The sequence below is a fragment of the Budorcas taxicolor genome, chromosome 11 (genome assembly GCF_023091745.1).
Source record: "Budorcas taxicolor isolate Tak-1 chromosome 11, Takin1.1, whole genome shotgun sequence".
NCBI classification, from domain to species: domain Eukaryota; kingdom Metazoa; phylum Chordata; class Mammalia; order Artiodactyla; family Bovidae; genus Budorcas; species Budorcas taxicolor.
In genome coordinates this window covers 140373441-140397561 of record NC_068920.1, presented here as the reverse complement: position 1 = coordinate 140397561, position 24121 = coordinate 140373441, and the positions used below count along the sequence as shown (strand labels likewise).

The following is a 24121-nucleotide window of genomic DNA, read 5'->3' as shown; positions in this document are numbered from 1 at the left end:
ATCCAATCTCTTAAGATTATATAATGGAAGTGAGAAATAGATTTCAGGGATTAGATCTGATAGAGTGCCTGAAGAACTATGGGCAGAGGTTTGTGACATTGTACAAGAGGCAGTGATCAAGACCATCCCCAAGAAAAAGAAATGCAAAAAGGCAAAATAGTTGTGTGACGAGGGTTTACAAATAGCTTTGAAAAGAAGAGAAGCTAAAGGCAAAGGAGAAAAGGAAAGATATACCCATTTGAACGCAGAGTTCCAAAGAATAGTAAGGAGATATAAGAAAGCCTTCCTCAGTGATCAGTGCAAAGCAATAGAAGAAAACAACAGAATGAGAAAGACTAGAGATCTCTTCAAGAAAATTAGAGATACCAAGGGAACATTTCATGCAAAAATGAGCACAATAAAGGACAGAAATGGTATGGATCTGACAGAAGCAGAAGATATTAAGAAGAGGTGGCAAGAATACACAGAAGAACTGTACAAAAAGATCTTCATAATCCAGATAACCAAGATGGTGTGATCACTCAGCTAGAGCCAGACATCCTGGAATGGGAAGTCAAGTGGGCCTTAGGAAGCATTACTACGAACAAAGCTAGTGAAGGTGATAGAATTTCAGTTGAGCTATTTCAAATCCTAAAAGATGATGCTGTGAAAGTACTGCACTCAATATGCCAGCAAATCTGGAAAACTCAGCAGAGGTCACAGGACTGGAAAAGGTCAGCTTTCATTCCAATCCCAAAGAAAGGCAATGCCAAAGAATGTTCAAACTACTGCACAATTGCACTCATCTCACACACTAGCAAAGTAATGCTCAAAATTCTCCAAGCCAGGCTTCAACAGTACATGAACCATGAATTTCCAGATGTTCAAGCTGGATTTAGAAAAGTGAGAAAAAGCAGAGATCAAATTGCCTACATCCGCTGGATCATGGGGAAAGCAAGAGAGTTCCAGAAAAAACATCCACTTTTGCTTTATTAACTACTCCAAACCCTTTGACTGTGTGGATCACAATAAACTGAAAAATCCTTAAAGAGGTGGTAATACCAGACTGACCTGCCTCCTGAGAAATCTGTATGCAGGTCAAGAAGCAAGAACTGGACATGGAACAAAAGACTGGTTTCAAATTGGGAAAAGAGTATGTCAAGGCTGTATACTGTCACCCTGCTTATTTAATTTCTATGCAGAGTACATCATGCGATATGCCAGGCTGGATGAATCACAAGCTGGAATCAAGATTGCTGGGAGAAATATCAATAACCTCAGATATGCAGCTGACACCACCCTTATGGCAGAAAGCAAAGAGGAACTAAAGAGGCTCTTGATGAAAGTGAGAGAGGAGAGTGAAAAAATTGGCTTAAAACTCAACATTCGGAAAACTAAGATCATGGCATCCAGTCCCATCATTTTATGGCAAATAGATGGGGAAACAATGGAAACAGTGAGTGACTTTATTTTTGGGGGCTCCAAAATCACTGCAGATGGTGACTGCAGCCATGAAATGAAAAGACACTTGCTCCTTGGAAGCAAAGTTATGACCAACCTAGACAGCATATTAAAAAGCAGAGACATTACTTTACCAACAAACGTCCGTCTAGTCAAAGCTATGGTTTTTCCAGTAGTCACATGTGGATGTGAGAGTTGGGCTATAAAGAAAGCTGAGTGTCAAAGAATTGATGCTTTTGAACTGTGGTGTTGGAGAAGACTCTTGAGAGTCCCTTGGACTGCAAGGAGATCCAACCAGTCCATCCTAAAGAAAATAAGTCCTGAATATTCACTGGAAGGACTGATGCTGAAGCTGAAACTCCAATACTTTGGCCATCTGATTCGAAGAAACAACTCATTTGAAAAGACCCTGATGCTGGGAAAGATTGAAGGTGGGAGGAGAAGGGGATGACAGAGGATGACATCACTGACGTGATGGGCATGAATTTGAGTAGGCTTTGGGATTTGGTGATGGACAGGGAAGCCTGGTGTGCAGGAGTCCATGAGGTTGCAAAGAGTCGGACATGACCAAGTGACTGAACTTATAAAACCCATGCCATTAGAAAGGGCCCATTGTGTGATTGCTTGGGAACAACACCCCTGATATTCTTAACTATTGTTTAATGAAGAGCACCCAAAAATCACACCCTCAGAAAGAGGGGTCTTTTATCTGTCTGAAAAGGTCTAAAAGCCCTGCCTTAAGTCTTTCTGAGGTCCTAAGCAAGGGTCTTACATTGTTCTACCCTGGATTTTATTTTGCACGCAAGCCTCTCCATAGTGTAAAAATTAGTTGTCATCTGGGAGAGGGTGGAAATAAAAAATAGTCCTGGCTCCTTATATGTTAACTGCTAAACTTTTAGTTCATCTCTCCTCTCTCATGTTTTGTCATAGGCCGCAAGAAACCAGAAGTAACTTTCCACATTCTACCCACACATCTCTTCAGCTAGATCACCAGTGGATTAGGTACATTTCCGATTTTCCATGTTATTAGTACCACGGCATCAGCTATGCCAACTTTCCATCAGTACATAACAAGGGTCCACTTTTCACTCCTGCTTCCAATGGCATTTTCCTCTTTTAGCTCTCACCAAGAGCATCCTTGAAATGCTTTATTTTCTAACACTCTCCCCAAGGCCCTTTTAAGCTTCCACGAGCATCTTTCTCTAGGTCCTTTGAATTTATGTACTTGTGAATCTAAACTTCAAGGTCCTTCCAACCAGTGCCATATGGTTTAAATTCATTTTTGTTTGGGTATTCCTTTTCTCAGATACCAAAATCTGTTTGTTACTAATACTATGTGACAAATCACCCCAAAACTTCACGGCTTGAAACAATAACTACTGTATTATCTCCATGGTTGTTTGGGCCAGGGTGTCAGAAAGGACTCCGTTGGGCAGTTCTGGCTTGGAGATCTCAAGCAGATGGACGGAGACGGGGGTTTTGGTGTGGTTGGAGCAGCTGAGGGTGGCTAGGCACTTCTCTTCATGTAGTCCCAGGGCTTCTCCAAGTGGTTTTCCTACACAGGCTAGTCTCGTTCAGGCTGCCTCATGGAGTGGCAGCCTCAGGGAAGTCAGACTGCTTCCATGGAGGCACAGTGATCTGGCATGAATGTTCTAGAGACCAAGGTGGGACTTCTCTTTCTCTTCATTGCCTTTTCTGACTGAGCCATCGAAGTTAACACAGTTTTACATACTGTCATACTGTTATAAGTGACATACAAATCTGTCTAGCTTAAGAAGGGAATTAGACTCTACAAAGCAAGGTTTTGGAAGACGACGGAAGGGATCTCTTGTGTTGTCATCTTTAAAAAATACAATCTACCTCAGGGAATGAAGAAAGGAGGTAGAAGGAAATAAGTATTGCCATGGACCAGAGTTGAAGGTGAGCCATGACAATTTCTGGAATCAAGTTCCATTTAAGCATGCGCACACGCACACACTCTCAGTGACAAGGATGCTCAGTAACCTGTGTCCCTCCCACCACACATACCCACCCCCTCAGCGACAAGGATGCTCAGGAACCTGTGTCCTGCCCAGCATACACATGCACATGCACACACGCACACGCACACACACACACCCCTCAGCAACAAGGATGCTCAGGAACCTGTGTCCCTCCCAGCACTTGCACACACACACACACCTCCATGACAAGGATGCTCAGGAACCTGTATCCCTCCCAGCACACACACACACACAGCTGTGACAAGGATGCTCAGGAACCTGTGTCCTTCCCAGCATGCGTGCACACACACACACAGCTCACTGACAAGGATGCTCAGGAACCTGTGTCCTTCCCAGCATGCATGCATACACACACACAGCTCACTGACAAGGATGCTCAGGAAACTGTGTCCTTCCCAGTATGCGCGCGCGCACACACACACACCTCAGTGACAAGGATGCTCAGGAACCTGTGTCCCTCCCAGCATGCGCCCACACACACACCCCTCAGTGACAAGGATGCTCAGGAACCTGTGTCCCTCCCAGCCTCAGTGGTCCCTTGAGAAAGGAGAAGCTATGGGCATCCTCTCATTATTCAGTGGCCTACGTTCTGTTTCAGCTTATACTCAGCTATTTTGATTATGCTGTCACCTGGCTCTTTAACTCCTGCTGTCCTGAAAGGAAAATGCTTCCAAATGTCTTACTTTTATGCTAACTTGAACTCTGTGTTTTGAAATACTGTTTCCTTATTTCCTCTTGTATTATTTCATTTTTCTTGAATAGCTATAAAATTATTTCTAAAAAGGACTCATACTGCTTTAAGGCTTCATCTTCCCTGTAGTTCCTTCCTTCAGAATCACGGTCTCTAGATGAACAATATGAACAACTTTCTTAAAGAAGCCAGATGCTTATTTCCTCTACACCGTCGGAAACCATGTCAGGAAGTAAAACACATGCTTCAGCAGACATCTTCAGAGAGCCTTACCTCACCGGATGTGTAGGGGTTTAGTGAGAAAATGATAGTCAATTAGCTTCTAAATAAAATGACACAGTTCCCATAGAGCCTTTTGTGTAAGCAATTCAGTTTCCCAAATATCTTGGGCACGCAATTTGGGTTCTTCCCAGCATTTTGCAGCAAAATATAGATCTCTAGACTCTTACCTTATGCTATCATTTCCCAAGTTCTTACATTTACCAACGTAAAGTAACCCATCAAATACCCAATTAACTAAACGATTGTCTCAAATACCACTGCCTGCTCAAATCAGAGCCAGTCTACGTCTCCCCCATAGCCGTCCATTTTTCTCTCCTACCCCACATCTTCCCTAGCTCCATGAATGACACCATCACTCATCCAGGTTTTTAGACCCCCGACTCCCTGGCCAATGATCCTTGGTTTCTCTCACAGCTCTACACTACAGCTGACCCTTGAACAGTACAGATTTGAACTGTGTGGACCCACTTATAGGTGGATCTTTTCAATAGTAAATACTGAAAGGAAATGGCAGCCCACGCCAGTGTGCTTGCCTGGGAAATCCCATGGACAGAGGAGCCTGGTGGGCTACAGTCGATGACGATGCAGTTGTAAACAACTTAGTGACTGAACAACAGCGCTTTCCAAACCATGTTGCTGGGGCAGAAATGCATATGTGGAGGGCTGATGATAAACTTGGATTTCTGACTGCCCTTAACTCCCGTGTTGTTCAAGGGTCAACAGTATTCTCATCAGCAAGTCCCGCTGCCTCTGAACTTCAAATCTGAAGGCTTCTATCCTCATTATCTGGTCCAAGTCACCCCTGTGACGTCTCACCTGGATCATGGTGGAAGCTTCCAGATTCGTTTGCTCTTTCCATGTTGGCCCAAACTCCTAACTCCTCCTAACACCTGTCATAGGTGGAGAGATTCTTTGAAAATGATCTCCAAACAAGGTCTGAAAACCTGCCCAGGACCTCAAACCATCTCACTTCTTTGTCTGCCTATGAACTTCATTCCTTACACTCACCAAGTTCTGGCCTTGAGATTTTGAAACATGAAGTTCATTCTCACACTAAGTAAGGCCTTTGCACTCATCTCCGCCTTCAAGTGTCAAGCCTACATCCATCTTTCCATGGCTCTTCTCTTACTTGTTTCAGACCTCTGCTTAAATATCAGCTTCTGCCAAGTCTTTTCCTAACACTCCATCCAAAACACCTCTCCTCTCCACCTCAACTCCTTACCCTATTATTATTCATAGCAATGACCATTACCTGAAATAACATGCGGTACTGTTTCTCTAACTAGACTTTAAGCTCCATGAAGGTAGATTTGGTATTACAGTAGGATTACCAGTGCTTAAAATAGTCCCTAGCACATGGTATCGATATTATATAAAATTACAAAAACTTCATTTGCCGACTCAAAGAAACAACTAATTTATATTCACTCTTTAAAGAACAAAACTCCTTAAAGATATATCAAAAAAATATTTTGATATACCTTCAAGCCCACAGGTAGTTAGTTCAAAATCATGAAATATCAGTAACTTTTAGAGCTACACATTTCAAACCTATTCTAAAAATCTGAGTGATGCAAAGTACAGGCCTCTATGTAGATGAATAAAGTAAAAAAATCTAATCAGATAACTACTGACTCAGGATATAATTTGTACCACATCTAATTCATATTTAGGAAATTTTCTAATCAGGCACTCTGGATCACTTGATGTTCATCAGTCAGCAACAATTCGGATCCAGGTTTTGACCTGCAGGCAATAGTTTCTTAGGCAGAACTCCAAATAAAAACTTAGATCTCCATATAAAACAGCCCAGACATTTTGAAGACATGCAAAAAGGCATCAGGTGATGGGAAGAAGGGAGAAGGGAAAATTTGGAAAATACTTAAGAATGTGATCCCTGAATCTCTAGGATTGATCATCAGTATGAGAAATACTATTATTTACATCTTGGTTTACTTGAGAATGATTTTAATCATAGCTCAGTTGGTAAAGAATCCGCCTGTAATGCAGGAGACCACAGTTCGATTCCTGGGTTGGGAAGATCTACTGGAGAAAGGATAGGTTACCCACTCCAGTATTCTTGGGCTTCCCTTGTGGCTCAGCTGATAAGGAATCCGACTACAGTGTGGGTGACCTGGGTTCGACCCCTGGGTTGGGAAGATCCCCTGGAGACGGGAAAGCTACCCACTCCGGTATTCTGGCTTGGAGAATTCCATGGACTGTACAGTCCATGGCCTCACAGAGTTGGACACAACTGAGCAACTTTCACTTTCACCCCAAAATTCTGAGAAGGTAGGATTTAAAAGCCCAAGGAAGCATTTCTTCCTTATTTCCCAAGACTTTATGACTCGGTTCAGTCATAGGTGCCCTGATGATAAATCAGGGGTGGAAGAGTCATCTGTATGAGGCATTCAAGTTACTATTCACAAAGAGGCTTGATTTTGTCAATTGTAATATCTTCCCCAGTTCATAGAAACATGACTTTGAATATATATAAAGTTTTATTTTTAGAAGTTACACATATTTTTAAAAAACAATTTTTTATTCTAATTAATATTACCATTAATTAGAATATTAATTGAAAAATATTTTCACTTATGATAGTTGAAACCAAAACTCTGTGAGGCCAAAGCAATGAAAAATCTTCAGCTCAACAAGAGATGCCTGGATACCTAAGGAGTTTTCCCATTTTGTATTAAGAACCACAACATTAAAAAATGACCACAAAGACTCAAGACACTGAAGCTGTGTAGCTGATAAAGGTTTATGCATTTGGTATATTCTACTTTTTTTTTATTTGAAAAAGCACATGTATGTTAAAATAGTTTTGATACAAATGAATTATAAATGTAACTTTAAAAAAAATCAGACTTTGTCTTGGTAGTGGGGGGCTGTTTAAAACATTCAGCATGTCTCCTCTTTCTGCAAATTCTTAGATTACGAAAGCACAGTTTTGAAGGTCTCATTTACCAATTGATCTCTGCTTAGGACTAAATTCGACTCCCTCCCCTCACCCAAAACAAAATCCAAATTTTCTCAGTAACTACAGAAGTGTCGCTGCTTTTAAAATATTGCCTTCTTCTTAAAATACTTCAACTTCATAAATATTTACTGCTAGCAATAGAGGGAATTCTTGTTGGATATGCACATCTTTTTAAAAAGGTTAGCACTAATCCTAGTATCAAACATGAGAATACAAACAGGAGTTCTACTCCTGTTTTCTTAAAAAAAAAAAAAAAATGCATTCATAAACACAATTGCTTACAACAGGCTGTTATTTTATCATTCTAAGCAGCACACTTCTTAACAACTCTAAATCAGGATGTGTCTCACAACTGACAGCTGCTCCACCCCACCCCGCCCCCAGCAGCCGGGCCATTGACTTTGGTCGCTTCTCTGCTCCAGGGGGAGCTGCCTGAGGCTGTTTCCCCAGCCCTTCCTCTCAGCCTAGTCTGCAGAGTGCCTCTGACCTGCGTCCTCTCAGCTGAGCCAGAGCTCAAGAGGCTTTGGACTGCAAACCGAGGGACTCTAAAGAAAGCAAGCACACTGGAGGTCAGGGTGCACAAGTGGGTTGTAACCCAGTTTGGGGCTTCCCTGGTGGCTCAGACGGTAAAGCGTCTGCCTGCAATGCGGGAGACCCGGGTTTGATTCCTGGGTCGGGAAGATCCCCTGGAGAAGGAAATGGCAATCCACTCCAGCACTCTTGCCTGGAAAATCCCATGGACGGAGGAGCCTGATAGGCTACAGTCCATGGGGTCGCAAAGAGTCGGACACGACTGAGCGACTTCACTTCTGACACAGATTGGACATTTAGCTGGATGTCTGATGGTCAAGGACTGAGGGAAAGGCACTGTGTCAGAGTAGGCAGTGCTTTAGTGCTCCGAGAAAGTGCCTTAATAGCATCTTAAATGTGATGAAACACAGTAATTAAAACTATAGTCCAGATCTGTAGTCGCAGCTCCAGGACTAACAGTGACCTATGCAGAGGGTGTGACCAAGGTTTCTATGGTCCTATGTAGGTCTTTCCTCGTTAATATGCACAAAACAGACAATAAATCTACTGGACGCTGGTCCCTGACCACAGCCCTACCCCCTTCCATGAGAATAATGTAATATCCTGGAAAAGCAAAACTAAATATAACCAGATGCTCAAATGTTTATTTTAATTCTTACAAAATACTATAGAAATGAACCCAAACTTAACAGATATGTATATGTACATATGTACAAAATTTGAAACTTCTGAAAAAGAATCTATAAAAGTAGATGGTTAAAATAAAACACAAAAAGATTTAAAACCAGTACTATGAAATTGGATTTTCTCAAAGTAAAATAACTGTAATTTTAAATCGCTGGTTGTGGCTGGTCTTCTAGGCTTATTTACATGTTTTGTAATACATAATGTCAGATACATAAAGGAGTTTCTTTTATTTTAGAATACCTTGTTTCATTTTACTTTAAATAGTCCTGGATGTTTTTTCCCTTTACATGTCTTTCAACATGAGGACATGGCATATTAAGTCACAAATCAACTCCGGTCGTCGTCTTCTTCTTGAGATACAGGTCGGAAAGGCAATGTAGTTTGTCCTCTTTCAGGATCAGACATTCGAAGAATTCTAATCAGTTTACTTGATGGAAGTGAACTAAAAGAAGCAAAATTAATTACTCCAATTTCCAAGTAAACTTTTTCACATTAAAAAAAATTCTAATACTACCTCATGAAAATATAAGTCAAATGGCTGCTAATGGGGGAGGGGATATAAGTCTGATATCTGAAATTCTAGGAGAAATATAATTTACAAGAAGGAAATAAATTTTCATTTTCAAAAATTAACTTCCTGATTAATGCCATGAGTTTTCACTTTGGAGGAAAAAGAAAATGAAGGAGATCTGTATAACATCTAATTCTCTTACTCTTCTTATCTAGCCAGGAAGGAGTCACCTGAATATTTCCTGTCATAAACTTAAATCCCCAAATGATCAAGTGACCATTTTAGAGAAAGAATATCAACTTTAAGTGACACAGAGCCTGCCACCCTGCAGGTACCTAATAAATGCTGACTGACAGCAAAGTAGCACTCTTTATTTAGAAAGACTTGTAAGTCACCAGAAAAAGATTTAAGATTAGGGAGACTATGAATTATTTCTTTTGTCTAAGTAAGTTACTAAAATTACTTTATATTAGTTGGTTCCTGATAACCACAGAAGAGCAGATTCAAGACAGAAATACTAAAAAGTAAATACTCACATTCAAATAAAACCTCCTCTATTATGGAAGGAAGATAACACAAACAGTATTTTAAATATCTAATAAGGAAAAACTACCTTCAATCTCTGGAATGAGTTTAGGGGTTTGTTTTTATTGGTCACTTATGCATTTGCATTAAAAAATTAAGAATATAAAGGATTTCTTCCTTTTATATATTTGACATATATATACATATACATATTCAGAGAAGAAATTTTTAAATTACCTCATGCTTTGAGGGGTAAGCAGGATAAACTGTCTGAAGCGCTGGGAATCTGCCATCTTGAGTATCATGTCCATTGCAATCCTCCGGTTAACCATATCCTGGAGAACAGAGGCAGAAGTTAGAGCTGCTGCTGTGTCAATTATATTCTTGGGGAAGCAGCCTTGGATTTTACACACCCTTGGATTTTTATCTAAGGATCATCCGTTATCTTATCTACAATGTCAAGCAACTCTTATATACTGTGAAACCCAGTATCTAAATTATTAGGGAAAATAACTGAATGTATATATCTTTTAGGAATTTCTGTAGTCTTTTTAAGTATAGCTCCTTGCCTCCAATATAGTTAACAATTAAAATAATCAGAAAATAGTCAAAACTAGCTGTTGCAAAGTTAATATAATTTCTACAGTAATAGTGAGGAGAATGGTATCAAAAGTGACCAGATTCAAACTTATTAAATCTCTTAAATTTTCCCTCAATGATTAAGGTGTTTTAAAAACTCCATCCTCATCACCTTCTACAATTTGTACAATAGTAGTAAGTTCGAATTTATAGACTAACTTCTCAATTGAATCTTTAAAATAAGTTAAATGGCATATCAGTGTATAGGGAAAAAATGCCTGTTTATATACAGTAGGTTGTGAAACTAAATGAATTAAACTTTGTGTTTACATCTTCTGAATTAAATAATAAAAAACGATTAAAATGAAAGTATCTCTCCTCTTTCGTGAAAACTCCGGAAATATGAAAACACAAGCAAATGAAACCACACGTGGCCATATAGTATGGTGGTTTAGAACCTGGACTATGGAGGGCAGACAAGGGCCCAGCATCCTGGCTATACTGCTCAGTGACTCTTATCCTAGAAATTCTTCCATTGGGCATATCTGTAGTCTAACTTAAGGTACAAAAGTAACCAGGGCTTGCCCAAACTGAATACTGTCCTTTCAACACAATGCCTGGAGGGAAGTCTATCGTTTAATAACAAAGCTGCCAATGCACCAAGAAATATTTATTCATTTCCTTTAGACTGGTTCTCCAAACTTGGGTACATTTTTCAGAATAATTTCAACAAGGCAAAATGTCACTCCAATTAAAAACCTGTAAGTTTCTGAATGAGAAATTATTCAGAATTAAATATGAAAAATAATATGCGTGATAAGACTGCATAATGGCATTCTGGCAAAAATATTGTATGGAAAGAGCAATCATCATCTATGATTTATGAATCAGCTTTGAATCCAAATCTCAAAGGAATTTCTTAATCTTCAGCAATGACAGCATAGAAAAAATACCCACTGACGTGGTTTGCAAATATGAATTCTGATTTGTAACTAAGCATTTTCTAAAATCCTAATTATGGACTAGGCATTAAGAGGTAGAAATATGAGTAAGACATGGTTGATAACTTAAAAAATAATTTGGTGAGTGATTCAGACATGAAAATAGGAGAATGCAACAAACTGAAAGCTAACTGAACATAATGCATACTAATAAAATGTGTATAATATACTGAATGTTATTTAGTAGTAGTGTTCAGTTCTCTTTTTTTGGTGACCCCATGGACTATAATCCACTAGGCTCTTTTGCCCATGGAATTTTCCAGGCAAGAATACTGTAGTGGGGTGCCATTTCTTACTCTAGGGGATGCTCCCAACCCAGGGATCAAACCTGTCACTAGCATCTCCTGCATTGGCAGGAAGATTCTCTACCACTAGCACCATGTGGGTGAACATTATATACTATAAAATATAAAAATATACAATTGTATGAGTTGATATAAGGTGGTGCTGAGGAAACTGAGAAGTCCCTAATCCTGTCTGCAGGGTGGTGGTATGGAGGCTACATAAAGGTGACATCCAAACCAAGTCTTGAAAGATGAGTCAGAGTGTGACATACAAGGAAGAAGGGCACAGTGTTTGGAAAATCACAAACAGCTTAGTCTAGCTGAAAAAGTAGATGGATACAGACAGTATCATAAAGGGTCTCAAAGTCACCCTACAGAATTAAACCAAAGACTTTTAAACAAGGGAGTGATCACAATTAGATTTATTTTAGAAACAGAAACCTGCCAAGATGGTGAGGAGAAAGTGAGAAGGAACAGGATTAAAGTCTGGAAGTCTGGACAGGAAACGAAGACAATGACCAAGAGCTGAGGACAGAAGAGGTGACAGAAGGAGCAGAGGCTAGGGAGAAATTATAGAAGAGGAGGAGACAGAGGTCAGACTTAATGTGTAACAAGGAAAGAAGAATCACAGATAAATCACTGGTGCTGCAGTCCGGTGTTGGGTTGGTAATGGCAATTTGTGAATAATCAAGGAAAGGAACTCAAGAAAAGAAAAGCTTTGAGTGGAAAACCAATTCAGTCTCAGACATGCTGAGTTTGGGATGTAGGTTGTTCACTAGATGAGGTCCCACTGGGGGCAAGAGAGATGTCAGACGAGATACTTAGATTTGGTAGGAATCCAATGTAGGAGAATCCTGTGGCTGCTGTCCATAGGGCTGCACAGAGTCAGACATGAATGACATGACTTAGCAGCAACAGCAGCAAATGTAGGTACTAGACTGTGGAGAGTGTGTGTGTGTGTGTGTGTGTGTGTGTGTGCGTGCGTGCGCGCGCGCGCCAGGGAAACTCACACCACTATAAAAAACAAAGACCTTAAACATTTAAGGGCATGTGAACTGGGGTGATGGGGACAGACTGGCATGTTGAGAAAAAAAAGGAGTGTGGAAACCTGTAAGACACAGCTTAAGAGATGGAGGCTCAGTCTGTGGTACAAATACTTCAAAGAATTAACGTTCATTTATGATCTTTGCTAAACAAGTTCTGCTGCAGTACTGCAGTCCAAACCCAGGTTGCAGTGGGTTTAGTGAACAATGAAGGATGAACAGCTGAAGTGAGAGGCTTACTATGAACCTCACTGAACCATAGTGAGGCAGACCTCACTGGAGCCTCACTCTAACCCTAGGAGGGAGGAAAGGCTGAGGATCTTATTTTATAGATGAAGAAACTGAGGCCTGAAGAGGATAGATACTGAGTCCACAGTCACCTGGGTAACTGGTGACAGAGGCAGGCCTCAATGTTAAGTTTTTTAACTTCAAAGTCCAATGTTCTTGCTCCTCACATTATAGAGGTTGTTCTTTTGAAAAGTGTGGCTGAACAGGAAAGGAGACAACAGTGGTGCAAAGGTCACAGCAAGGGTGGTGAACTGCTTATCATAATAAACGAGGGAAAAGAGCACAAGTCCCGGATGGGGGTCCCGTCAGCGTGGTGTGTTAGCAAGGGGAAGAACTGGGATTCTTTAGCTCTTCCCTACCAGTTATCACCGACAGAACTGTCAGAGCAGGATCTTTTCTGTTGAGAAGAACTAACAAACGAATAGTTTCCTTCCAAAATATACATTTCAAACCACCACTAAAAAGAGAGAAAAACTAGAGAATTTAGAAGTTAACACTACCATGTAGACATCAAACTCATCCAGGCATCTGAAAGGAGATTCAGCAATGGACCACAGAGAAAGAATGAAGCAAACCGTGGAAAAAGAACGTTCACCGCCAGATAAGGCCCGCATGTCATTGAAAGCAGCTTTGTTTCCTTCTCCAGGCTGAACCTTGAAGGAGGCAACAAAAAACAAAATGCAGAAAAAAGTCAGATTAATTTCTTTACAGAAGTGGTTGGCTACTCTTTTAAAAAGGATGAATTTATAGTAAAGATGAAGACGAGCAACAAAATCAGTCAGTGACTTGGAAATGACATCTATTCCATTTAAAATATTTTAAGTAAAAATATAAGCTGTATAACAGTGGCGTCTGTTTTACTGTGAGAAATTTAATTGAAAACATTTTCTCCCCTTAACCAGGTCTAACATACCAAAATTCCAAAAGCTTAATAAGAGTACTAATATTAGGGAAATGAAAACCATTATTGCCTCCACCCAGTTTCATTGAGATAAAACTGACATTTAACATTGTATAACTTTGAGGTATAGGACACAACACAAACATATATATTGCAAAATAATTATCACCACAATAAGGTGAACATGTCCATCAACTCACAGGGTTGCCATTTTTTTTCTTTCAGTGGCAAGAATTTTTGAGATCTATGTCTAAGCAACTTTCAAATATACATACAGTATAAGTGCTGGCATAAAAATAGACAAATAGACCAATGGAATAGAATTTGAGAGCCCTGAAATAAACCCATGCAAATACAGAAAACTAATATTTGATAAAGGAGCCAAGAATACACAGTTCAAGAACATAGAATTCAGTTCCACTGGTCTATATGTCTACTTTGGTTACTGTTTTGGCTACTATATATTTGCAACACAGCCTGAAATCAGGAAATGTGATGCTTTCAGACTGTTCTTTCTTTTCCACATTGCTTTAGCTACTATCTTATCTGGTTCCATTCAAATTTTATGACTGTTTTTTCTCTTTGTGAACAATGCCTTTGGAATTTAGACAGGGATTGCACTGAATCTATAGACAGATTTGGATGGTAGAGACATTTTAACAATATCAACTCTTCTGATTCATGTATAAAGGTTATCTTTCCGTTTGTGTCTCTGCCAATTTCTTTCGTCAGTGTCTTATACTTTTCACTGTATAGATCTTTCACTTCTTTGGTTAATTTATTCCTAGGTATTTTATTGTTTTTGATGCTACTGTTAACCAGATTGTCTTGTTTCTTTTTGTCAAATATTTCTAAGTGCCAAGAAATATTTGTTTTTACTTTTGTTACTTGATTTCTAGTGACATCTAGTGGTTAAACTGCTTTTGAAAATAATTACAGACTTTCTATAATGTCCCACAAAATTTAACATGCTGTATGAATTTTAAAAAGGAGCCAGTGGAGTGAGAAGAGATGGTAAACATTTACCACTGAAAACAAAATTCCTCAATTATCACCATAAGAAAATAATTTGGTTGTCCACAAGGGGGAAGGGAAAGAGCTACAACAGCAGCTTTAGTCAGTAGAATTAATTTTTAACACTTTAGCAAAAACTATCTTTAACTTAAAAATAAGTTCTTTTGTTTCCTATGACAACAGATCAACCTATCATCAAAAGAAATGAAGCCCCCTGCCCAGAAAAAGAAATGAAGCAGGTTATCCTTCTAATGAATAACATACATAAGAGTTAAGATACTTACTGATATAGTAAGGGTTTCATTCTTGTGGTCAAAATTCATTTTTCCACAATAGGCCCGCTGAGATAATAAGTTGTCAAAGTACAATTTACATCGTAAAGTCAAACACCTTGAAAAAAGACATTGGGCACATTAAAAAGATTACAACATTTTAGAGAACTGTAGATTCAGCATGAGCTTTAAACTAGCATGTAAGACCAGATGAAAATATGCCAGGGTGTTAACATTCGTGCCCATTTAAATAGGTAAAATTTTAGGCGATTTTCTCCTTGTCTTTATATTTATGTCTCCATGTTTTTATCAATTCATTTTATAATAAATAAAACATCTATAAGATGAATAAAAATGTCCCACACAGAATAAAATCCATTGTATTACAGTCAGTCCATATGAATGTATCAATCAACTAATTTATACAAGATATCACCCTAACACAGAAGACATAAATCATGCCCTTGAGAGGATTAAACTTTAGCAGTGTTAAGATAGTGGTAAATGGCCTATTTATTAGCTCATCTCCTCCTAACCTTATAGTAGCAAAAATGGCGAGGGCAATCTCTCAGTCACGTATCTGCAGTACCTTACACACTGCCTCACACAACACAAACTCCACTTATTTATCAGATGGCATCCTGCTGTCAGGGAGACCTTTCCCTTCTTCCTCAATAATTTATTTATTTACACTCTTTTTAATACGGATGCAGTCTGATTGCTATTTTATTCACTGGGTTACCATTCATTTGTTGTTACTAAGTTGTGTCCAACTTTTTGTGACCACGTGGACTGTAGCCTGCCAGGCTCCTCTGTTCATGGGACTTCCCAGGCAAGAACAGTGGAGTGGGTTGCCATTTCCTTCTCTGGGGGATCTTCCTAATCCAGGGATCAAACTCGAGTCTCCTGCCCTGGCAGGTGGATTCTTTACCATGGAGCCACCAAGGAAGCCCCACCATCTATTACTGTTCTTGTTTATTGTGGTCCTCAAATCATCCCACAGTTTGCCAGTGGGAGCCTCTTTCAAGATGCCTATGTCCTTTCATCATGACTCTACATTTTGGGGAGCACTTTCTTACGTTTCTGGCATCTATACCTTCCCTGCTCAGCTCCATATTATTAACCACTTCTCCAAGGAGCCTTGATTCCTTTTGGTGGGGAGTGTTAATTAGAAAATAAAATCTGGGCGATAGGTAACCGGCTATTTTTCCTGAAGTCTTTGTTCCTAAAGAACTTAAGGCTCCTTTCTTTAGAATAACTGTATTTTATTCTTTTCCCTCCCAATTCCCTTCCTAAACTGCATTACATTTCCACATTTGAAAATACTGATAGCTTCAGTTTTTCCTTTGTTGCCACAATAACTATTGCTAGCTGGTATTCAGAATTTTCTGTTAACTTTCCTTCTGAAATACTGATATACATTTTTCAACTGTGTCCACTTACGGGATGTCTAAAAGATTGTCCTCATAAAGTGACAAGGTTCTCCAGTGTAAAGAGATAAACAATTAAAAAAATTTAACCATCTCTATTGTCCTCTCAAGATTAGGTAAACAATGTAAAACTTGTCAGTGGTGAAGAAACATATCAAGATAATAAATTATAAGACCAATACTTTAACAGAAAATAGAGACAAATTTTTTAGATAATAAGAAAACAAATCCTACTGTTTCTGGAAAAGATGTAGTAATAGGCTTTGGATTTATTCTTCTGCATGAAACAACTAGAAAACTGGACAAAATACATGAAACGGGTTTTCAGACTCTGGACATCAGACACTGCAGGCAATGCCAGTCAAAATGATCTCTGAAAGATGGCAAACAAACACACTGAGCCCTAGGGATGCCACAAATCACTTTTACATTAAGAGTAAAAGGCCATGAGATTAAAAGATGCTTGCTCCTTGGAAAAAAGGCTATGATAAACTTAGACAGCTTATCAAAAAGCAGAGACAGTACTTTGCCGACAAAAGTCCGTATAGTCAAAGCTATGGTTTTCCAGCAGTCATGGATGGATGTGAGAGTTGAACTATGAAGGCTGAGCACCAAAGAATTGATGCTTTTGAATTGTGGTGTTGGAGAAGACTCTTGAGAGTCCTGTTGACAGCAAGGAGATCAAACCAATCAATCCTAAAGGAAATCACTCCTGAATATTCATTGGAAGCACTGAGGCTGAAGTTGAAGCTCCAATACTTTGGGCACCTGATGCAAAGAACTGATTCATTAGAAAAGACTGACCCTGATGCTGGGAACAATTGAAGGTAGGAGAAGGGGACGACAGAGGATGAGACGGTTGGATGGCATCACCGACTCGTTGGACATGAGTTTGAGCAAGCTCTGGGAGATGGTGATGGACAGGGAAGCCTGGTGTGCTATAGTCCATGGGGTTGCAAAGACTTGGACATGACAGCGACTGAACAACAACAACAAGGGTAAAAGGGCAGTGAAAACCCAGGTGGCACCCAGAAGCCCTGTTTAGGAGTCTGACGAGGCCCAGGCCCTCCAGTTCAACAAGCAGAGTGTGGGGAAGAGAGAGCTGCACTGAGAGAGCTCTAGAGAACCACAGAGGGGCTGGGAGATCCCCAGGTTAAGCAACCTTCTTATCAGTGGCAGTGTGGGGATACTGCCCGAGGCTGGCAAGAGAAACACCCAAAAGGAGCAGAAACAACCCCCGAGGTCACTCAGAGCCAGGAATAGTTCACATTCCCACAGGCACGAGTGGAGTAAACTCACAGTGCATCAACAGAGGACTCAGAAGAACACGGCTTCACTGGTAAGAAAAAAAATTTGTCCTTGACTGAAGACTGCTCTGGTCCTACCTAACAAAACTTAAAAGCTGCCTCAAAAGGATAAAACAAGAAACTCTTTAAGTCAAATCCTAATAACATGCATATAAAACTGAAACACACATTTCAAAAACTAACCTATTGTTTAGTTAAGGAATATAGCCAAACACACAAAGCCTATTTCTCATTATGGCTTTATTTGAATTTCCCCTCACTGCAGATGGTGATTGCAGCCATGCAGTTAAAAGATGCTTATCCTTGGAAGGAACGTTATGACCAACCTAGACAGCATATTAAAAAGCAGAGACATTACTTTGCCAACAAAGGTCCGTCTAGTCAAGGCTATGGTTTTTCCAGGGTCATGTATGGATGTGCGAGTTGGACTATAAAGAAAGCTGAGCGCAGAAGAATTGCTGCTTTTGAACTATGGTGTTGGAGAAGACTCTTGAGAGTCCCTTGGACTGCAAAGGAGATCCAACCAGTCCATCCTAAAGCAGATCGGTCCTGGGTGTTCACTGGAAGGACTGATGTTGAAGCTGAAACTCCAATACTTTGGCCACCTGATGCGAAGAGCTGACTCATTTGAAAAAACCCTGATGCTGGGAAAGATTGAGGGCAGGAGAAGGGGATGACAGAGGATGAGACGGTTGGATGGCATCACCGACTCAATGGACAAGAGTTTGGGTAAACTCTGGGAGTTGGTGACGGACAGGGAGGCCTGGCATGCTGTGGTTCATGGTGTCACAAAGAGTCAGACACAACTGAGCAACTGAACTGAACTGATACTAGGGAAACTTAAAATTTACAAAAATTAAAAAAATTCTATAGTCTTAAGGCTATAGCTCTTGGTATGGGGATGCATGGTCAGTTGCTTCCAACTCTTCATAACCCCGTGGACTGCAGCCCACCAGGATGCCAAGTCCATGGAATTTTCCAGGTAAGAGTACAGGAGTGGGTTGCTATTTCCTTCTCCAATAGTTCTTGGTATAGAGTTAAAAAACATGCTACTGAGGGGATGCCATCGGGAAAATAGGTTAGGTGGAAAGACTAGGGCTGCCTAGGATTCAAGTATATCAAGAGCCAAGCCTACCTATCAACTGTCCTCCGGTTTATTTCTGTTGCTTGTGATTTTAATAGATCCCTGACAATCTGCACATTTCTGGGTATACTAATGAGATCCAGTGTCTCTGACCCTGTACTCATTTATTCAAACAATATACATCATGTTTCTACTACATTTCAGGTACCACAGTAGGCACTGGGGATATATCTATGAACAAAACAGAGATTCTGTATCCAAGGAGCTACATGGTTCTAGGAGATCAGGGTAATCAACTGAGAACCTGCCTCAACAGGGCCCATAAAGAGCCCTTAAAAAATTGTCTCTCATTAGGACATCCACTGTCTAAGACTGAAATAGTCTGTTTCAGAGCCAATAAGCTTCCAAATGACCCATTTAAGCAGAGACTGAACAGCCATCTCTGAGTTATCCAGTAAGGTACATCTAATGGAGTTTAAGTTAAAAAAGCTCATTTATAAAAGTCCCTTCAAATCTAGAATTCTCTCATTAAATTATAGGGTCCCAAGCACTACTACATCTTTTCTAATTGAATCAAAAAAGTTCTTCTAATTCTATTGTTTATAGGGGAGAACTGAAAACAAAGAATGCATAATATGTGGTAATATTTTTCAATGCACTTACCTTCTAAATTGTTGATATGTTTTATATCTATGGATCATTATTTCTTCCAGTAATTTAATAAACCTTTTTAAAGTCTTTACTTTGCTATCCAAATCAAGATAGCTTTCTCTTGCCTCTTGATACTGCCTATTTTATGAAAAAAAATATTAAGCAAATAAATGCTATTCAATGAAACATAAAATCTCAAATATATTTAATAAGTTCTATAATAATTCCAAAGAAAAAAGTTATTTATTGTTAATATTACATGTATGAAAGACTAGTTAAGCTGTAACCATATGCCATAGAAACACTTTACCCAAACTTAAGGTTTTATATAAATATCTTTTTTCTTATTAATATATATGGATAATATCATAAAGTAGAAAAGCAAGCACTTACTTCATTATTTCCTCTCGATCTCCATAACTAGCATGTTCTGCCTGTATCTTCTGTCTTAATCTATTAATTTCTTTGTCTAGAATTGAGGCAGATTTTTTTACTTCTATCCGCTCTGGACAGATTTGTCTTGCTTGTGACATTTTCTCCTAAGATAACAGACGTCTAACTTTAAAACGTCTTTGATACAACAATTCACTGTACTATTTGTACCAAAATATGCAAAGTATAATTCTGAACTTATATTTAAGAAATGTATTTTAATTACACTTAATATCAATGTTATTTTTCTAACCTTTATACTGAGAATACAGTTTAGAGTCATCATAAATTTTCAAAAGAAAATTGCATTAGTGTACACAACTTTAACAATTTAGAGGAGCTCCATAACCTCCTAGTAAAACAAATTTCAAGTAGAAGTTATGAAGGTTTGGCACCCCAGATGCTGAGGTCAGACATAGCTTTCTGCGACTTTTAGGATGGATTCTAAATACCAAATGGTACTGAAAACATAAAGATCTTTGTGTTTGTAAAATATTTAAAACTCAAAGCACTAGCACACATAATACTTCCATTCATGACATTGGTATATTAAATCTTAAACAAATAAGGCAATGGGTCTGAGTTGAAGCCATTTTCCTAAGACATGTAAAAACAAAGCTGGAATCCATCTCTTTTAGGTTAAACCATGGTTGCCTTCAACTTACTTTTCTCTAAAAATAGGGCTTTCGCTTTCCACTGTCAACCAGGGTTATTAGTAAGGAGGAGCTGGACTGTAGCCCAACTCACTCCTGACTTAACTCAGAGGCAGGGAAGTATTTTTCTGACATAAAGCTGCTATGCACTTGCCAAGTTGGGCATGTAAGGAACTATTTCAGAGCAGGGAGTGCCATTTTCCAAATCACTTGGAGGCATGATAAGGGGCTGTGGCAGTCCTGCTTAAAGTACTCTTCGTGTTGGTCTATGAAGTCCCCACATTTTGAGAGTCCCTAAGTCTTTCCCTCTGTTGATTCACTGAAACAGCTATTACTCCAAAGAAAACAGATATCCATCAGACAGCTTGTCTCTGTTTGGAAATATGACATTAAGGAAAACGCACTTCAATAATCATGACTAAGGTTGTAAACAAAATGTTTTAAAAAATCATGGATAACCTCTAGCTCTTTTTCTTTCATATCTAGTTCTCGTTTCTTTTTATTTAAAGTATCCAAGTGTTCTTTCTGCTTGTCTTCATAATGCCGTTTTCCTCGTTTTTGGTTATCCACTTCAGAATCAGCAAGGTTTAATTCATCCTGTTTAAATAAGACCAAAATAATCTATAAGGAAAAGATTGCTTTAAAAAATTACCAGCTTAGGTATAAACTGACAAGTAATAAAGTGGACAGAATTATGCTGCTTGAAGAGGCCAGTGTTCAGAGTTCATATCCTTCTGTGAGCATTGGAAAAATGCATCACTCAACTATTCTTATTACTCAAAATATAGCTCTAACCACAATAAAGATGCCAATGCTGAAGACACATGAGAAAGGTTAAAAAAAAATAATTCATGAAATGTAAATGGAAACAAAGCAGTATCTCTAAATGTTAAACGTATCACTTCGTATATGTGATTCTGTGGTGTTCATGTATAATTAAGTCAATAGACTGAATGTCAAGTACACATTTTGATTATTTTGCCTAATAATTTTATACATGAACGATGCCCAAAACACATTTTCTTCTATTATTGGAATTCCCCCTTGTTATGGGAATCTGTCTTCTATTAGAGTACATACAATATATCGGAGAAGGCAATGGCACCCCACTCCAGTACTTTTGCCAGGAAAATCCCATAGATGGAGGAGCCTGGTAGGCTGCAGTCCATGAAGTCACTGAGGGTCAGACACGACTGAGCGACTTCACTTTCACTTTTCACTTTCATGCACTGGAGAAGGAAAGGGCAACCCACTCCAGTGTTCTTGCCTGGAGAATCCCAGGGACAGGGGAGTCTGGTGGGCTGCCGTCTATGGGGTCGCACACGACTGAAGTGACTTAGCAGCAGCATATAATATATAAATTTCTTTAAAGGAGGTAGAGACTGGTAAGAAGATTTTATTGGTATTTAGAGATGATATATGTACAATGCCATAAATTATGGCAGCTTTCTTAAATACTGATATATAGACTGCTTTCTTTATTATCAATTTGGATGTTTTAAAAAAACATAGATTTCCAAACTCCACCTCTGGAGATTTTATTTCAGTAGGCCGAGAATCCCCACATCTCAATTTTTAAAATGGCTCTTGATTTAAGAACCACCAAATTAAATTTTGCTGAGTTTGTCTATTTTTTGAGCCTAGTCTAGTATCCTTGCCTAGAGAATTCCATGGACAGAGGAACCTGGCGGGCTACACTCCATGGGGTCACAAAGAGTCGGACACAACTGAGCCACTAACACTGGACATATATCCTATGATGATGATGTTTACCTTCAGGAATCATAGTTATAAAGAAAAAGAAACAAAGACAAACCAAAACAACAGCATCAAGGAAGACAGATCATTTACAGATATCCCGAAAAGAAAAAGAACACGTGATGTATCTAAAAATTCCAAGTTATTTATACCTCATATAAAAAAGCAGATATAGGCTACTTCCTGACCTAAGAATACAATTTTCTGCAAGGTATTCACACTGGTAAAAATAACTACCACCCAAGGTAGACACTTAATGATATACAGTTTTTATAACACAGGTCTGTTAAAAATAAAAATATTATTATATGGAGGATAGAGATAAGCTGCTCCTTTACTTTGAAGAAAATAAAAGAAAATGGGTACAATTTTCGTAGTAGGAGATATTACAGTTGGAAACTGGAATGGCTTACGAAAGAGAATGGTTGACAACACTAAATTTTCTAAAGTTTGCAGAAACTTTCAAAATATGTCCATGTTTGCTTTAGGGGATCAAATCAGCTTTATGGAGCCAAAGGGGTCAGTTGTATCAGGATGGATCTGTGCTGGTTAATTTCCTCCGAGCAACTTTAGAAAGGGAAAAACTTGACTTATAAAACAGAATGAAAAGAACTGAAGGTTCTTTCTCTTACTGTGGCTTTTGATTTGTCCTCAAATATTTAATAAAATTACATCCTGGGTACCAACAAATTTAAAACTTTAAAAAAGGAACCAAGAGAGTATTTCCTTTCATTTCATTTTGGTGATGGTGAAACAGAGACCTAAAGATATTAAATTCACTTAAGTGACACTCACCCTGTTTTGGGGTGAGGACTAGGATGGGTTAGATCTAGAACTAAATTTTGATGTAGCCCTACGTCTGTAGAGCTTCTAACCTTTAAGAAAGTTCAGCCTTAAAAAAAAAAAAAAGGCTGAGATGCTATAAGGGACAGAATCATTGAAAAATTTTATTCTCTTTGATGTCTAAATAACAAATTTTAGTTAGCTGACAAGATTGGATAAATTACTATAGTATGTATTATAGCCACTTGCTTCCTATAATTACATCAATTACGAGGTTTTAGAAAGCTATAAATCATTAGATCTTGGAATTTTCAAAAGCAGTCAGTCTCAATAGAAATAAACACTCATTATCTCTATCAGAAACCAAGAAGCCCTCCTACTCTAATAATGCAGACCATGATTCTTAATGTAGATCCTGCTTCCTGTACAAAAAATTTAATATGTAACTAAAGCATTAAGCTTGCAGTATAAATTAAAACAAAAAACAAACAAAAAAAACCACTGCACATGGCCACGGCCCACACCAACGACCGTCAAGCAGCCCCCTCCCGACGGCCGCAGCGGCAGTGACCATGGCGCGCCACGCCGTGCGCCACCCCGGCCCCTCGGAGGACGGCGGAGTCTGGAGAGTGAAAAGGTTGGCTTAAAGCTCAACATTCAGAAAACTAAGGTCATGGCATCTGCTCCCATCACTTCATGGGAAGCAGATGGGGAAACAGTGGAAGCAGTGTCAGACTTTATTTTTTTGGGCTCCAAAATCACTGCAGATGGTGACTGCAGCCATGAAATTAAAAGACGCTTACTCCTTGGAAGGAAAGTTATGACCAACCTAGACAGCATATTCAAAAGCAGAGACATTACTTTGCCAACAAAGGTCTATCTAGTCAAGGCTATGGTTTTCCCAGAGGTCATGTATGGATGTGAGATGGACTGTGAAGAAAGCTGAGCACCCTTGATGCCTTTGAACTGTGTTGGAGAAGACTCTTGA

General features: G+C 39.1%; 1 protein-coding gene across 1 annotated transcript in view; it reads right to left on the bottom strand.

Annotated features, from left to right (window-relative positions):
- Positions 1 to 8771: 8771 nt before the first annotated feature.
- The window catches only part of SMC6 (structural maintenance of chromosomes 6), a 59102-nt gene continuing 43752 nt past the window's right edge, over positions 8772 to 24121 (bottom strand). Inside the window, exons 20-26 of the mRNA XM_052648886.1 lie at positions 21052 to 21189; positions 19901 to 20046; positions 19520 to 19645; positions 15048 to 15153; positions 13349 to 13501; positions 9891 to 9988; positions 8772 to 9059 (exon numbers count right to left, since the gene is read on the bottom strand). Coding sequence (XP_052504846.1) covers positions 8945 to 9059; positions 9891 to 9988; positions 13349 to 13501; positions 15048 to 15153; positions 19520 to 19645; positions 19901 to 20046; positions 21052 to 21189 — 882 coding nt within the window. The 3' untranslated portion in view covers positions 8772 to 8944. The remainder of the gene's footprint in view (positions 9060 to 9890; positions 9989 to 13348; positions 13502 to 15047; positions 15154 to 19519; positions 19646 to 19900; positions 20047 to 21051; positions 21190 to 24121) is intronic.